This window comes from Cyclopterus lumpus, chromosome 6 (genome assembly GCF_009769545.1).
Source record: "Cyclopterus lumpus isolate fCycLum1 chromosome 6, fCycLum1.pri, whole genome shotgun sequence".
NCBI classification, from domain to species: Eukaryota; Metazoa; Chordata; class Actinopteri; order Perciformes; family Cyclopteridae; genus Cyclopterus; species Cyclopterus lumpus.
In genome coordinates, this window is record NC_046971.1 from 3,848,211 (window position 1) to 3,866,274 (window position 18,064).

General features: G+C 44.1%; 1 protein-coding gene across 1 annotated transcript; it reads left to right on the top strand.

The window, feature by feature from the left end:
* Positions 1-4,477: 4,477 nt before the first annotated feature.
* Positions 4,478-17,506, top strand: mgat4c (mgat4 family member C). Its single transcript, XM_034536077.1, has 4 exons — positions 4,478-4,536; positions 14,153-14,305; positions 14,947-15,094; positions 16,350-17,506. The coding sequence occupies exons 2-4, from the start codon at positions 14,177-14,179 to the stop codon at positions 17,504-17,506; spliced, it is 1,434 nt and encodes a 477-aa protein (XP_034391968.1). The 5' UTR covers positions 4,478-4,536; positions 14,153-14,176.
* The last annotated feature ends 558 nt before the right edge of the window (positions 17,507-18,064 follow it).

Genomic DNA, 18,064 nt, shown 5'->3' on the forward strand with positions numbered 1-18,064 from the left:
TGAGCTCTTGACACACAGCCTGGCTCCTGGTCCCAGCAGCAGCAGCAGAGTTCGTGTTGCGCAACCAGGAAACAAACGAGTTTTCGTGAGGATTCACGTAAAATATTTTTTTCCATCTAAATTCCTGTCAAATCCCCGGTAGCGTGCTTCCTCCTATGGAGACAAACTTGATTTTCTTGAGTTATTGTCATATCCATTGTTGTACAGCGGAGGCAGCTCAAGGTTGTTTTTCAACCAGAAGCTTCTTTGGATGTAAACTACCCGACGACAGAAAGGCGCATTCTCCCCGTGCACGTGCGTCACAATAACCTCCGTGTGCATCAAACGTGTTGTTTAATTCCAATCCGTTCCACCATCCGCATGTCATCAAACCAATAAACAATAATGTTTACCAAAACACCTTTTGTTGTACAACATACCCGCTTATTAAAAAACGGCATCTCATTAGAAGATGTGAGCAGCCGTTTATTAATTGGGGGCTTTATTTTTTTTTAAAGCACTTTCTCTTCATTATCATTCTGTTTCGCAAATGGATTCCCCTGCAAAAAAAAAAAAAAAAATGCATATTCATTATTTATTTTTTTATTTACAGGAAGCCTGGAAAATTGTTCGGAGATGAGCCAAAAAGGTGGAGCCGCCTGGTGCTGAATAATAAACGCGGGAGCCTCTGCTCCGGAGGTGAAAGAGAGCGGCGGCGTCTGCGGAATACATCTGGAGGTCTGCTGAAGCTACGACTCTATTGCAGGTAATTTAGCTTGAGTTTTTTAAGCATTTATTATTAGAAACATGTAATTAGTGCACATTCGAACATGCGCAGGCTTGAAATGAACAGGACGTATATGTGTTTATTTCATATTTATTGCCCATGCTGCCAGGTGAGGATTTGGATCCTTCTTGGCTGCCTCTTTTTTTTTTTTTTTTTTTTTTTTTTACTCTAGTGGCATTAATAATGCACACAGACAAGCTTTTACTGGTTTCTGATTTTATATTTCAAAAGGCAGGAGGAAATGTGCGGCGTACTCTCCCGTTAAGAGTGGGTCTAGTTGCACTTTCGTGCAAAATAAGTAGAGAGGATTCTCTCTCCTTTTGACGGACTGTTTTCTATGTGTAATGTGTATATTTCAACATCAGAGGAGCCCACTTGGTTGAAAGCCTGCCCGAGGCTGGGAACCAAACAAAAAAGTGGGGTTTTTTCTTCCTTTTTTGCCAAGTTCTGGAGTCTTTTTTCTTTTTTTTTTTTTACCTGAGGCAAGATGAAGTGCTTCTTCAAAGGCAAAGGGCATCCTTTTGTCAGCATCTCCAACCCGACAGCCACAGATCCAGCCGCTAATCAAAAAGAAACCGTTTCACTTTGGCGTCCAAAGACAAACAAAAAGGGACGCGCTGACGGATCCTTCATTAACCTGAGCAGCAGGATCCATCATCAGGAGAACAAGAGCTTTTTTTTTTCTTTTTCAAAGACCAGCAATCACGAACGTGTCGACATTTGTTGCTGGCGTCGGCAACATTTTGAAAACAGCTCAGTGGATGGAAGTAGCCGGCAGCGCTAGCTCCCAAAGTCCTGACATCTAGCAACACTGACAGCCCCTTCAGGCCCCCCCCCCCCCCCTCCAAAGCCACACCCACAAAATGATTTGTATTAACGTAAACAACAAACATGGCCGCTGTTAGCGCTCCGGGCTGTCGAGCTAGCAGCTTGGAGAGGAATATGCCGACGCACCAATGAGTGCACGGGGCAACGGGGGGCCCTGGCCCCTTTCCTACATAAGAAACACAGACTTTACGGTTGTTATGCCACTTTGTAGTTGAGTATTTCTCTGGGGCTTCGTGTCTCTGAGTGGTGAATCTCTTTAGAGTCGTGTTGTGTCATATTGTTGTCATGTTTGGTCTCTTTTTGTAGTCATTTTGAATCTCTTTTTTAGACATGGTGTCCCTTTGTAGTCATTTTGAATCTCTTTTTTAGACATGGTGTCCCTTTGTAGTCATTTTGAATCTCTTTTTAGACATGGTGTCCCTTTGTAGTCATTTTGAATCTCTTTTTAGACATGGTGTCCCTTTGTAGTCATTTTGAATCTCTTTTTAGACATTTTGTATCTTTGTAGTCATTTGGGGGGATTTTGTGTGCTTGTTGTCATGTTGTGACTCTTTGTAGTCATTTTGTGTCTCTTTTTAGTGATTTTGAATCTCTTTTTAGACATTTTGTGTCTCTTTGTAGTCATTTGGGGTAATTTTGTGTGCTTGTTGTCATGTTGTGACTTTGAGTCATTTTGAATCTATTTTTAGACATTGTGTGTCTCTTTGTAGTCATGTGGGGTGATTTTGTGTGCTTGTTGTCATGTTGTGACTCTTTGTAGTCATTTTGTGTCTCTTCCTGATTGATACGCGTCTCTTTGACATTTTGATTGGACGGTTTAATTACAGGCCTTTGACACCCTTATTATTTTCAGAGCATTTTCTTTTTCTAATTGCTGTTATATGTAAAGATAATTTTAAAGTTTTTAAAATACATATCCTCCCATAGCATCCTCATATAGCATTGAACATATAGCAGGCATTACACATACACATATAGCAGGCATTGCACATATAGCATTGCACATATAGCATTGCACATATAGCATTACACATATAGCATTGCACATATAGCATTGCACATATAGCATTACACATATAGCATTACACATATAGCAGTAGAGTGTCACACTATTTGATTACTGCAGGAAAAAGTTTGCCCTCAACTTGATACTAATTGATTTTCCGGAGGACAAAAAACAAAAAGGACTCAAACCTGGGAAATTAGCCAATGTCATCTTTGTGGAGACATCCTTGGTCTTTCACTCTGCGCATAAATGTCACAGGACAGTAAAACACTCGTTAATTAAAGTGTAATTGTGTTACAGTTGGTTCGGTGCCTCATTTAGTTCCGACTGATTAGCCATAAAAAAAAAAAACTGCCACCGCACTTTTCAACACAAGTCACAGGAAGGAGCTCCATAGACACTGACTGGAAGTGTGTTATGATGTCACTATAAAATGAATCAGCTTCCCATAAGGCACCTGGTCGTGGCCCGGTGTACGACAGGCCATTGAGCAGCTTTTCGCAAGGTTAAAGGTGTCATAGAAATACTTGTCTTTGCCCCGCGGCATTAAAAATGACTGTCACACATATAACAGTAACTCAACGACGAACAGGGGCCTTCAAAAAAGTCCCTGCGCTTTGTGCAACATCATCCAACCTTATTTTTTAAAATCTCATTAGTCGGGAGAGCGAAGAGAAGGAACTGTACGAGTTGAATTACAGTGGAGGAATTGCTCAATTGCAGCGTCGTTAAAAAAAGGGTGCGGAATCGCATTATTTATTTATTTTACGAGGACCTGGGAGCTCATTTACTGTCATCGCGAAATGCCACGCGGAGTTTTTGCATAAGCAAAGGTTGTAAAATAATGGGCTGATGATGGAAAACTCAAGGTCTGGGCGATGACCGCAGGAATGTGCTGCACGCCGTCGCCGTGGCACAAACGGGGTCGTAAAGGTTGAGTGAGTCCCAGAATAGATCATCATTAGAACGGAAAACAGGCAGAAACAAAAGGCTGTTCAGCAATTATTTTGTTCCATGTATGAAACTGAATATCGTCCCGGAAATAATAGCGACAAAATTAAATCATTGTAATTTTGATACAATTGTATGCCGCTAATATTATGATAATGTGGTAGCATAATTATTATAAGTGCGCCCTTTCAAAAACTAATTCACGTTTCATTTTTACCAATAGTCAGGCATAAAACATGAATATACTAAAACAACAGAAGCAAAACAACAAATACAGTTTTCACAAAATGTGCACTTAAATAAATATTAAACATTTGGGCACGTGAGTTTACCGAAAAGTGCAGCGTTACATATTAAATATTAAGTTATGTTTAACTTAACCCCGGCCCCACCTGACATCCCCAAGTTTAAAATCCAGGTCCATATGTCGTATAATAAGTCGTCAACGATTAAAAAAAATCGTGTCAACACACCGTGCAATAAGTCGGTAATGTAAATATTATTTACGTCCATATATCGTACAATGAGTCGATAACTTTAAAATGATTGAGGTCACGTCCAAGTATCGAACAATATGTCTAAACGTAACATGTGAAATATAAAATAAATATAGTTATAGTTGTGGAAGGTGTAAATGTAATATGTTATTAATTCCCAGCATGCAGCAGAGCTAATGTGGTATCCATGTTTCTCTTCCTCCATGACATGTTGGTGTTTGATTACCAAAGGAGGAGCTCAGCGAGAGGGAGGGAGGGGATCAACATCTTTTAGCGGTTGGCCGTCCCACACATCGCTCATCAAATATTCACGTCGGGGGACTTGAGGTCTGCGAGCATGCGGGGGATGTGAGGTAGTCTCCCATCAGACCGGCGGTCCGATGTCTCGGCAAAGAGCCGAGTCAGGGCTGGCGAGGCCGGCAGGAAACACGAGCTCCTCCTCCTTCACCGCTGGTCGATCGTGAAGAGACGTCTCTCGGCTCGTGAAGGTTGCTTTTGGAGTATATCAAACTTTAAAAAGAGTTCTTGATTTAAGCCTTTCCGATGTTTGAACTCACATACGGATTGGAGCCTTTTGCCTCTGAAATCCATACAGAGATGTTACTATAATCTATGTATTAGAGGTATTACAGAGGTGTCCACCTGAACTGGCTTTTTTTATTAGAGCAGGAGGTCACTATTAATACCACTTTGTTTCTAGTGTTAAGTGTGTGCTGAGTTTGTTAAATCGAGTACGTTTGACCTTTAAAAAACGTGTTTAATTGAATTTCAGACGGGTTCCTGTTTAATTTTGTCATCATTATGATTTGAAATGTAATGATTGCAGTACTTTTGAGCTTTTGGAAAAGAAAAGCTATGATCCATCGTGACCCTGAACGGGTTCAAAACCAGCTGAAATCAGCTTTCATCCCATTTAGGTTGCCGGTCACTATGAACCCTCCTTTTAGCTCCTTTTTGGTCACCACCACCTGCTTTGCTTTTCACCATCTCTTGCTGTTGTTGCCATGCTTGCATCCTTTATCACATGTCCAAATTATAAGTGTATCAGACTGTAGGAACTAAAGGAGACTCACAGGGTGTCACACCCCTGAAAAACACATTCAGAATTAAACCCGCAACAAGCTCACCCGCTGAACCCATTTCACCCAAAAAACTAAATAGAATGGATAGAGAGGCGTCACGAAAAGCACCAAAGAGAACTCAACATACAGACACTTTGACTTAAAAGATTATTGAGATTATTTAAACTTTCATATGCTTTAAAAATTGTAAATAACGTCACAGAAGGCGTCCTCGTGAAATGCATCATCTTCAATCTCCCGTGACGTGTCGGAGGTACCATCATTAAAACACGGGGGGCGTCTATCTGCAGTCATTACAGACCCCCCCCCCCCCCCCCCCCCCCCCCCCGCCGGTCTTCAAGCAAACAGGGTCTAGACGAGTTCTGGGCACATTGAGTCGGGAGCTGCGGCAGTATTGATGGCATAAACCATAGAAACAAAATACATAATAGTGTAATTCAGTGTCAATGTACACATTTTCCCAAAAACTGTATATTATGCATTATAAATGACTCGGGGGTGCATTTTTCTCCACTGAAATAAATACATTCAGCCGCTGGTGATTTAATGCAAAAACACCCCGGTGGGCTCACATCCAGCTCTTTGGCTGACCACCCGTCCGCCTGACCAAAAGAAGAAAAAAAAAGATTCATTCCCTAAGAGCACTTCATGCGTCTTCATACTGGGTGAAACTGGGCCATCTCATTGTGTCTACGGCCCCCTTTCGGTTCTTTCAACACGGGAGCCCCCCATGGAAAAGCCTGCCGGTGGTGCCCCCCCCCCGCACTAAAATGTGTAGTGAGGAGATAGTGCATTCTCATGTTATCTGCACAACGGCCTCTTGCCCCTGCAGCCATTTTCTCATTTCGCAGATTTGACCAGGAGGTGACCTTGGCTTTTTAAGTGCTTTTAAGGCAGAGCCAAGTCTCCTCTTCCTGTCTCACAAATGGAGACGCACACAGAGGGATGGAGAGAGGGAGAGAGAGAGAGAGGGATGGAGAGAGAGAGGGAGAGAGAGAGAGAGGGAGAGAGGGAGAGAGAGAGAGAGGGATGGAGAGAGAGAGGGAGAGAGAGAGAGAGGGGATTTTCTTTCCAACCTTTTCTTTCAATGTCCCCTTCCTGCCCCGTAGCCACCGTCCAGTTCTTTAATGGAGTAGACATGACGACACGCTAATTCTGAGTGGGTCTCTGCTTTTAATGTAGGAAATGCCCCCCTGGGGGGGGGGGGGGGGGGGGGGGGGGGTGAGTGGCGTTGTGCGTTTATGACGCATGACGTCAGGCACAGAGGACGGTCACACACACACACACACACACAGAGATCTGGGTCAAAGGGTCAACCGCTGAGAGGCGAGGCATTCCTCACTTTTCCATGTGTCTCCCCCCCCCCCCCCTCCTCCTCCTTAAAAACGCAGCCTCGTCCTCGGTCGCTGCATGTTTGCCACTGTTTGTGTGTCACGATAAATGCCGTCCCCCCTTTTCTACATCACCGGGCTGCCCAGAGATGGCACGAGTCCATTCACGGCTTTAAATGATAGAGGAGCTTTTCCAGCCAAGTTAGTAGACACCAACTAGTGCAGGGGGGGGGATCGATCTGAGGAGAGCTCATAACAATCACGTTTTCAATTACGGGAAACAGGCCGGATGATCTGTGCTGCGGTAGTGGAAGGGTCGCCGCCTTTTGTTCCAAGTGCTTTTGATGCCTGATTGCTCTGAAGGTAGCACCGACGAGGGGGCTGGCACTGGCTCACGAGAACCCACTCCAGCCTCCACCACCTGTGCTCCTCCTCCTCCTCCTCCTCCTCCTCTAAAGTCCTAACGCTGATGAATTTTGGAAAAAAAGCTCCGTCGACGTCTCCAACCCGTCCTGGAACGAGAACAAGGCGCTGTCGTCTCCCGGTGTGAGCTTTAAAGGCTGAGAGGAGGAAAAAAAGAGGCTGTTTTGGCGCTGCCGGGGAACACTCTTGTCTCTTTTTTTCTTTATTCTTTCTCTCTTCACGCTCCGAGGCCTGTCGTGCACACGGGCACCTTCTGGGAGAGCAGCTGGAAGGGCCGCTGTCACCGGGCTGCCTGCTTCTCCCTGGAGGGCCGCGGTGGTGGTAGAGGAGGGGGGGGGGAAGAAGAGGGTGGCACACTTGGACAGCGTGTCCATGGGGAATGCACACACACACACACACACACTGTTCCCTCTGCAACACCTCCTCCTCCTCTTCGGGGTACAAGAAAAAAAACTTCCGGCCTCCGAAAGTTTGCCGATCGGTTTGAAGGCTCCCGGGACAGAAACACACCTTGACAGATTACTGACGGCAAGAGGAAATACATTAAAAAAAAATAAAAAAAAGAGGCAAAGTTTGTGTCGTGGGCCCTCTGGAAGATCACGTTTTTGCGGCGATTGATCACGTTCGATCGGCTGCCGCGACACGTGCTTTGCGGGGAATCACAACGGCCGGTTGCCCCCGGCAACGCGGCTTTAATTCACCACACGGCGCGTCGACAACGCCCTCTTACCGATTCCCACGATCGCGTCCCCCGATAGTTAAGATCATTTCCGTGTGTTTTCCATTAAAAAAAAAAAGGGGGCCGTGGATTTTTCGCCGAGTCGCGACGGATTCCTAAAGACGTCGTGATTGGTTTAAACTTGGTTTGACCAATTTGAGTTATTAACCAAACAGCCATTTCATAATACACCGGGATTTATCATCCCGCAACCCCACATCACAATTCTGTTATCAACCAAAAAAAGCCTTTTTGTTAATCTCGTCTTTTTTTTTATCGGGATAGAAAATCCATTGAAAAGTGGCTAAAGGGACACAAAGCAACTGCCAACCGCGAAATCTGCCGGCTTAATTGATTATTTGTGCCGGAGCTGTCTATCTGCAAGGTGCAGGATACCCGGGGGAGGGGAAAGAAATGTAAAACAGATAACATAAAATGAAATGAGGGAGAATTGCTTTTCCCCCGCATGTTATTAATCCCCCCCCCCTCCAGTTGAGAGTTGATTCAAGCCGGCAAGAGAAAAGTGTTTTGTTAAGAGGCTATTTTGATTTCTGAGGAACTCGATGTTTGTGTGTGTGTGTACGGACGAGACTCCCGGACGAGAATATTTTCATTATCAAAATCGAGTCTCTTCATTATTCTGCCTCCGAGTTTCCTGCCGGCGTTCCAAAAGCAATGAATTCATTACGCTGATATCGTACACAACGTTCTCTTTTTTTTTTCCCTTCCGTCTTTTCAATCTATTCAGGTTTGCAGGTGTTACCGCGCGCGCCCTTTTTCCGAAGGCATCCGCCCGCATCGTGGTTTCACTTTTGTGGACGTGTCTTTTGAGAGGGAACGACCTTGGGAAGATGGGATGTTAAATTACCGGGCGCCTCCAACTCGTCTTAGTGCCGCTCCGCTCAGTCTTCGCTCTCCATAACAAAAACAAAAACAAAGATGGCGGTATCGTTGGCGTTCCGCTCGGCAGCAATCGAGCCGTTACGAACGGCGAGGGAACGGTCGGCCTTTTTGTTTTCTATTGTTTTTGCTTTTTTTTGGGGGGGGGGGGGGGGGGGGCTGTGTTATAGAATTCCCAGCATTTGGTTGAACATCAGGCCAGACCATAATTGCCTTCTCCTCACTGGGGATGCTCCTTGTTTTGAAGTCTGCCTCTGTCAGATTTCACCATTAGAGGAGGGGGGGTGGGTTGCCGGGGGAAACGAGACAATTCCTGGATCGGGCATCGTGTGCGAGCTGCCAGAGACGCATGGAGGACTTGGAGGATGAACCCAGGGGAGCTCGCCACAGTGCTTCTATGCCTGGAACCTGGAAAGAAATGTTTTAATATTGCAAAAGAAAGGTATAAAAACTAGATATCCTATGGGTGAGAAGGGGGCTGTTAATATATATATATATATCCTAGTCGGGTCCAAACAAACCTCACCCAGGTCTTGTGGGAAACCAAAATTCAGCGTTGACTTGTTTTACCATATTTTTGTTACTTAACTTCATACTAGCATACTTATTTCAATCTAAAACCCACCATCTTTTCCTCAACCATATCCTAAACTTAAGAGTTAGAGATGCAACTGATAATGCAACTAAAAGTGTATTTTACTTAATTAATTAATCCGACAAAACTAGCAAGTTTGAAGACACCTTCTTGGGGCTTTGGGAACTTGTGATGTCTGTAATTTTAAGAATGAATTAACCAAATCATCATAATTAATTATTGAATCGTTGAATCTGCCCTAAAATAATGACAAAAAAACACGACTTTCCAAGTCCTGAATTCGATGCCTCTGATTGTAAAAGGCCCTTTGCGATTGTCTTCATGATACGAGTGTACACAGAGCCCTTTGTGCCATCTTCCTATTCCCTCGCTTCTCAATTTCATTCCCTCGTGCACGGCAACATAATAATAACCCTCAACTTGCTGTGACGTCAACGATTGATGGGCAGAAGATTTCCAGTCTCCGAAACCCCCCGAGGCACGAGTCACGGTGCAAAAAGCAACCAGGAAAGAGTTGCCTTCCCCCTTTTTTTCTGTCTCTTAGCGTCTGTTGTTACATTAAAAACAAAAACAATTTAAAAAAAGCAGAGATTATTGAATTAAGAAAACGCAAGGTTTGAAGGAATCTCGCTCAAATTGGAACATTTAGCCACGAGAATGAAAATGTGAATTAATTTGCGAGGCCCCTCGCGGCTACAGCGCCGCGCTTTCGTCACGGCGTCGTTGCCACCGAGCTCCTTTTATGTCGACCTAACGCGATTTAACCTCCTCGCCGAGAACACGGGCTTCAAGAGGCGGCTGATACGAGTTAAGTGCAAGGCGCCGCCGCTGTGCTGCTGGGTAAGAAGCGAGTGGAGAGGCTTGTGTTGTGGTTTATTTGGTCCAGTTCACACACACACACACACACACACACACAGAGTGCATAATGGATATTTAACAGCCCCGGCCTGTTGGAAGTGTGCCGTGTCCTGAAAATGGTGCCGGGGACATCTGAGGGAGTGTGTGACTGCCAGGATGACACACCCATTAAAACACACTTAGTCCATCGCACCGCTCTGGGTTTCATGCCACAAGACTGAACACAACACATGCATGCCTGTGTCTGGTTAATGGATGCTCTCAGTGAATCCATACCATCGTCCATGTGGCTATCCATCCACCTAAGAATATACAGTCGACTGGAGGTAGAGATGATAATCCGGGGTAGGGAGGAGCATGAGCATCTCATCCTCCTCCTGCTCTGAGCACACACTGAATTATTGAAACGAGAAAAGGCGCCTTTGCTTCGTCTCGTATCGTCAGGATCTACGTCCCCAAAAACTCCAATCTGAAGAGATCAACTCCCTTCCAAAGGCGGATGCAGAGAAGGATCAATCGTAGCTCTCCCACCGGATCGGCATTGGGTTTTATCGTAGGTCGGGAGACTTTGGCAAAAGGAAAGAGCCGGCGGCGAGTTCTGGCCAAAGGCGACGAGGCCGGCGGCGAGGAAGACTCTCGTGCTCGTAGTCATCGGCCGAGGTTGCTCCCAAGTGGCTCTAATGATGCCTCTCGTCATCGTGCTGCACTCAGCTTCCTGCAGCAGAACTTCTGCAATTTAACCGGGGGACACGTCGCGAGTGTAATGGAGACGCTTTTGGCCCAACGCGTTCTCACAACCGTCACACCGTCGTGTATGAAAGGTCTTTTTACGCAAAGAAAGGAAAGAAAAAAGATGTTTTGAGGGGCAAATTTCACGTTTCTAAGTAAATTAATTGTTAGTTTTGCTTGTGAAACTGGAATTTGTTGCTGGAAATCCCCAAAAACGTTTCTCTCAAATAAAAAAAAAACAACCTTCGCTCTCGAAACGAAAAGCTACGAATGGACACGCTGTGCACAAAGAAAGTGGGGTTTCATGTCAACACAGCAGCCCTCCATGTCGTTCTTTCAAAAAAAGAGACTCCACGACACCAACAACATGAAAAGAAAGTGGAAGCCAAGTTAAACCCACCAATGGAAACACCTCGCTCATTCAGCGAGCGTATGCCCCGCCCACTACGTCCAAACTCAATTCGGAGCTTTTCGGTTTGAGAGCGAATGTATTTTTTTTTTTTTAGAGCAAAGGTTTTTATTTTGAGAGCAAATATTTTAGATTAGAGGCAACAAATTCTAGTTTCATAAGCATAACTAACAATTAATTTACTTACAAACGAGAAATTTGCTCTCAAACCATCTTTTTCTTTCTTTGCGTAATAAAGACAAATGTTGATCCTCTAGGACTCGGGGATCGCTGGCATCCGCTCACTACATTCAGAAGCGCTCTTCAAAATACACTAGCAAAGTAAAGGTTACTTAGTTTTACTCACTTGGGTAAGCTTAGGATAAGATTGTAGTTTTTGATTAAAATATGTACATTTGTTGTGTAAAATAAGTATGCTTCCAAAGTTGCTGGAATTCGTAAAGCTACGAAACTAAACTTTGGTAAAATGAGTCCACGTTTTCTGGGTTTCACAGGACACGAACAGGGGCCTCCTGGGTGAAAGTCAGAGACCGTACATCAGGAAGTGGAAGTGTAGTCTTCGTGACGTCACCCATTGGTTTGTGCCTTGGGTTCGACCATTTTGGATTACGGTCGTCACCTTGTTGTTGTTTGTTTTGCAACCAATGAACGTAAGTTATTTGGAATGCAGAGGAGTGACTTAGAGACGTCGTATACACCCTGCTTTATGGTCTGTCTGACTCTAAATGGACCATCATTTACTAAATGAACATCACGCTGTATTGAAGAAGACTTTAAACTAGAGATTGAGACCATAAACTCATGTTTACAATGTCATTTCCAATCATATCAATGAATAATCGTATTGAATAATCGTGATCTCCAGGTTTAACCAACATATATGTTATATTATACACATTTAAAACATGTTAACACATCTAGAATTTGTTTTGACATGTTAACCAGTTACAACTAAAGCAGATCTTTACATTTACAGACCGATGTAAGCAGGAGGAAAAAAAACACAACGATACTGATGATTCCTGGAAAAAAATGTAATCACACTGGGTTGAAAATTGCACAGAAACAGACCCGCAGTGGACCGGCTCGTTAAATGTAGTTTTCAAGAGGGCACAAGGAGCTGGCGACCGGCCGGCTCCCGGTGGTTGGATCGATGTGTGGTCATTGAGCCGAGCTTAGAGGTAGTTTGTATTCTATTAGCAATCCCTTGGGGGGGGAGGGGGGGGGGGGGGGGGGTTGTGGAACAAAGAGCGCAGTGCTGATGCCTAATTGTTGGCGAAGGAAAAAAAGACCCAAACGCCATTGTTACATCTGTGGGCATATTCTTTTTTATCTCCCGCTGTCCGGTTGCAGCGGCGCCGTTGCTGCGAGAGGGAGTTGCCAATCGACTGAGCCCGGCGCATAAAATCTGTTCCAGCTGGAAACCGAACGTGTCCGCGGCTTCCCGTTCGCTGCTCGTGAGCCTCTCGACGATGTGCGTGCTCTCGTCTGTTGGACTTTCTCTCCGGGTTTGGTACCGGCAGGTGGTTTAATGACAGGTCAAGGGGTGTAAACACCATTTACAAGTGCTTAGCTTCTGGAGGCCAGGAGTATTTTGTTCTCACCCCACACTTAGTGGATTGCCTTTGAAAGATAAAAGGACCATTACTATCTAACGTAATGTCACAACACATTTATTTACGGCGGTCCGCTGAAAAAAAGTCCCGAAATGGCACCTATTGGTTTTGTTTACAGGGGACACGGATGGTCCGGTTTGAAAAAAGAAAGTTTTAGGTTCTGGGCAACAAAAAGAACTTAAAGTAACTACGTGCGGTTAGGTTTAGGCAGCATCGTACACCGGCCTTTAGGTTTAAAGTCCTGTATGTTGGACCCATGCACCTCCTGTATCGCCCACCGAGTCGTCTTTTTGGAGTACAGTAAACACTGGGCTGCATGTCATGAGCTTCTCAAAGGTAGTAGATGTTATAGATGTTACAGGCGTACAAACAGACTGTTGTGTCTATCCTGCTCATCTCCTGTGCCCCTGGTTATTTATAGCAGTTTTTAATTGATCCGGGCATTGATTAGTTGTTTACAAGAACGAAAAAAATCATCTTTGGAGAAGGAGTATGTCCGCCACCTCCCTATCCTTCATTCAAGTGTTCTTGTTTTTATTTGGTCCTTAATTAAGCTACAATTATGAACTGGTTGCAGCTTTTCAAATGAGTAGATCTGTTGTTGTTGTTGTTGTTGTTGTGTTTTTCCCCCACAAACAGGAGAAGAACACCAGTTTAATGTATGAAAGTCTCCTTTTTTTACAGGTTCAGCCCGACGTCATTTACAGTTTGATTAGAAACGTATTACAAATGTAAACTGGGAGAAAATATGCTCTTTTTTAAAATGCATTTTACCTAACTGACAATTCAGTTGTTAGATTGGAAAAAATGTTACCATTTTTCTCTTCTTTTTATTTTAAAGAAATGAAATGCTTGCTAAAAAAAATAAAAATAATAATATCAATCAATAGATTAATAATTCTCCGTTTTACACTAAAGTGTTGTCTTTTTTTCGCCTGTGGACTACACATCTTAAATAAAAGGTAGCATATCCCTTGATGGAAATCTTCACAACAGAGAGGAGGAAGCTCTCTGATAAGAGTCTCTTTTTCACCATTGTAGCACAAGGATGTATTAAAAACAGCTGCAAATACCAGCAGAGTGGGGAACAAATGCAGCTCCAGAGCGGTGCACATGTTATCAATAAAGAAAACGGTTAAATTGCATCAGTAATCCATTGTTTGGCATATCAATATCATTCATGTCCTGCAGGGTCTTAAGTAATCAGTGGATGTGGTCCACCTCTTTCCCTGATAAGGAAAAAACACACACACACACACACTATCACACATCATTAGAAGTCTGTTGAAGAAGGATTAATGGCGGCCGTGGAAGATAATCACATCGTGCACGGCCATGCGGTTCCTAAAATGAATTTCTCTGCAATCTGTTGACGCTCGACAAAAAAATAAAAGGACATTTTATTGACGCTCAAAACTGATTCTCGTGTGCTTCCTCGTGCAGATCCCAGTGAGGGCGTTGCACGGCATGAGGCTGGCGTGGAAGTCCCTGGACAAGATGAGGTGTCTGAGGAAACGCTCCACCATCCCCTTCCTCGGGTTCCTCATCACCTTCCTCCTCTTCCTCAACCTCTACATCGAAGATGGCTACGTGCTGGTCGGTGCATTTCGTGTTATCGCACGTTTCCCAAATTAGACTCTTTAGAGGAAAGTGTTCGCTTCGTATTCCCGTTTTGTTTTTTTAAACGTCTTTTGTAAAACCGGATGTGTTCTTTTCTTTGTTCTCGTCCGTTTAAAAAATATATATACAATTGATTGTTTTAAAAGAGAAACGAATGTTTGAATATTTTATAACGTGGACCCAAGTTGAAATCGTTGTTTTTTTATTTCTTATTCACGAGGTCTTTAAAAAAAACACACAAAAACCCCGGTGATCACACAGTACATTATCTGTGTTTGTTATTTAAATTATTAAGAGATAGTTCGCATCCCCGGCGCTTCTTCTCGGAGTCCATTTTTGCAGCCTGTCGGTTCTTTTTTAAGATTCCTTTCTGTCTCCGAACGTTACGGGTGTAGCTCCGCCACGTCAAAACACATATTGTCTCAAGTTTTAAAGACGAGTTTATAAAAAATTGAATTATTCACTGTAGAAATTGAAATTTGCATGAGGATTTCACCCCCGTCCCTTCTCTGGAGAAGGTATCACAGCTTGTACATGTTTGTTTGTTCTTTTTTTCTTTCTCCATTGTTCATAATGCAAAATGATATTGTGTTTTTTCCCCCCTGTTTGCGTTCCAGGAAGGAGATAAAAGGCAGCTCAGGGAAACATCGGTCCACCCTTCGAGCGCGGAGCGATACGTTCACACGTTCAGAGACCTGAGTAATTCCTCCGGAGCCATTAATGTCACGTATCGTTATCTCGCCGGCACCCCGCTGAACCGCAAGAGTGAGTTTAATGTTTTGCTTAAAGATACATTCACATCCACTGAGCTTGGGGGGGTAGGGGGAGTTACAGTGAGCTGGGAATAGGAGCTAAAACTTAAAAATCGGCGATGTGGGGGTTTAAAGCGCAGCGATAAAAAGGCAACTGCTCCATCGAGACCTTTTTGCCTCAAAATTAAGACGCACTCCTCCTCTCAAGTGCACCTTGGGTTTAGTCGCCAAACATAATATTTTACTTCAAATGAATACAGAAAGCTCTAATTTAAAGGTCTTAAGACATTAAATGTGTTTCCAGTACCACATACAGAAATGAAGCCCTGGTTCTAAATCTGTAAAGCAATTTGCATTTTATTCCTGATTGAAACGAGTATCAACGATACAATACTGTCTTTCTCTCACCGTCACAACTATATATCTCTGAATCACGACAGTATTTGGACTTTAGTCACTTGATAACAAGTGGTGGTCATGTATGTTGGGACTGTGAGTCGCCAGGAAAAAAACATTGGCATTGTTGGTTTCTGCAGAGCATACGTTGTACACGTAGTGCAAAAAGAAAGGTGCAGAGCAAAAGATGCTGTATAACGTACGACCATTATTAAAAGTCATAGCGTCTAGATGGTCTTCCAAATTTTCAAAAACTCTCAAAAAGGGTTTCCATAAGAATTGACCTTGAATGGATGAAAGTTTTATACATTTTGGTTTTCCCATGTAGACACAAGCGTATCATCAGTATAACGAGCGAGAAAGTCTACTAAGGGTGGACGGGAGGGGCAGAAGAAGACTTTCACCCTGGAGATTGCAGCTTATTAACTTAAGCTTAAGTAATGTTAACTAAGAAAGTTCGTTACATCATTATTTTAATCCGAACCATGATCTTTATCTAACCTCAACCAAGTATTTGTGTTGCCTGAACCTAAACGCTTCACAACATGAACCTCATGTCATTGTGATTCTCTTGTGATACAAGCCTGATGTGAAACTTGTTTTTGGTTTAGAATCGTTGATATTTAACGTATCTCGTGGGTTTGCAGACACGTACAAAGCGAGGAAGTGCATATTTTCTGTCCACCTACCGTTCCCAATCAAGAAATGACCATTTGGGCCTAAATTACAGCTAAGGTTTATTTTGTCAGGGCCAGTCTTGAGTTCCACGTGATTCATCTTCTCCAGCTGGCATTGTATGACTACACAATATACCTATGTAAGCATTTCTGTTTGCATCTTGCATATCATGACATGCTCGTTTCTGTCCGCAGAATATCTCACTATCGGTTTGTCGTCAGTCAAAAGAAAAAGAGGGAACTACCTCCTGGAGACGATCAAGTCCATCTTTGATCAGTCCAGTTACGAGGAGCTCAAGGAGATCGTGGTCGTGGTCCACCTGGCGGACTTTGACCTGGTCTGGTGTGAGAACCTGGTGCAGGAAATCACCAGGAAGTTCGCCCACCACATCATAGCCGGTCGCCTCCTGGTGATCCAGGCCCCGGAGGAGTACTACCCGTCTCTGGACGGGCTGAAGAGGAACTACAACGACCCGGAGGACCGGGTCCGTTTCCGCTCCAAGCAGAACGTGGACTACGCTTTCCTCCTGAACTTCTGCACCAACCTGTCTCACTTCTACATGATGTTGGAGGACGACGTGCGCTGCTCCAGGAACTTCCTGACGGCGCTGAAGAAGGTGATCACCTCCAGGGAAGGTTCCTACTGGGTGATGCTGGAGTTCTCCAAGCTGGGCTACATCGGGAAGCTGTACCACTCCAGGGACCTGCCGCGCCTCGCTCACTTCCTTCTCATGTTCTACCAGGAAATGCCCTGCGACTGGCTCCTCATCCACTTCCGGGGTCTGCTGGCCCAGAAGGACGTGATCCGCTTCAAGCCCTCGCTGTTCCAGCACATGGGGTACTACTCCTCCTACAAAGGAGCCGAGAACAAGCTGAAGGACGACGACTTCGAGGAAGACTCCTTCGACATTCCCGACAACCCGCCCGCCAGCATGTACACCAACATCAACGTCTTCGAGAGCTACGACGCCGCCAAGGCGTACAGCACCGTGGACGAGTACTTCTGGGGGAAGCCTCCGTCCACGGGAGACTTCTTCGTCATAGTGTTTAACAAATCTACCAAAATTAGTAAAATTAAGATCGCCACCGGTTCCGACGACCGGCAGAACGACGTTCTTCACCACGGAGCTCTGGAGGTCGGAGAGAAACTCGTCGGGACTAAAAAAGGGAAACAGTGTTCCTCTTACATCACGTTAGGGGAGTTTAAAAATGGCAACATTGAGGTGCAAGACGTAGACCACAAAATTGCCTTTGACATTGAGTGCGTTCGCATCGTGGTGACGGCCAGTCAGAAAGAGTGGCTCATCATCAGAAGTATAAGTTTATGGACTACACAACCCCCCAGCCAATAAGGACTGTACACAAAGACTCTCGGTATGTCTTAAGAGGCAAAAGGTTTTTATTATTATGATTTAATAACTTGTGTATTTCCAGGTTTATTTATTCATTTTATATGTATTTATTGATACTCATTTTGATTGCCAAATCAATCTATAGTTTTTTATACCTGCGAGTTGTAACCTTGTCCCAGTCGGTCATTCTTAAGGACTGTTCAGCTGACCTCAAAGTATTCATGAACGTATGTTTTTTCTTAAATGTTCCACGAGCCTTTATTTATTTTTCCGATCTTGATAGCTGTCAAAGGGCTGGGCGATATATCCATGTTGTGTTTTACACATTTTTCATATCTATATCATATTATGGTATTGTTTCACAACATTCCTCTGTACAAATCCTACAAAAAGACCAAAACCAACCATGACTTGATCGCACTTCCAAGTATGCAGCCAAAGTCTGATATATCTTGTTATACCTTTTTCTGTAAATACTCACCAGTGCACCATTAATACGCCAATGTGTATTAATCCACAGCTGAAAATAGCTTTAAGATTTATGTTTTAGAAGAAATT

Excerpts from the sequence above, each read along its gene's own strand:
- mgat4c (XM_034536077.1), top strand. The coding sequence starts at position 14,177 with ATGAGGCTGGCGTGGAAGTCCCTGGACAAGATGAGGTGTCTGAGGAAA. Across the intron at positions 14,306-14,946 it reads TCGAAGATGGCTACGTGCTG|GAAGGAGATAAAAGGCAGCT; the intron begins GTCGGTGCATTT and ends TTTGCGTTCCAG. Across the intron at positions 15,095-16,349 it reads CACCCCGCTGAACCGCAAGA|AATATCTCACTATCGGTTTG; the intron begins GTGAGTTTAATG and ends TTCTGTCCGCAG.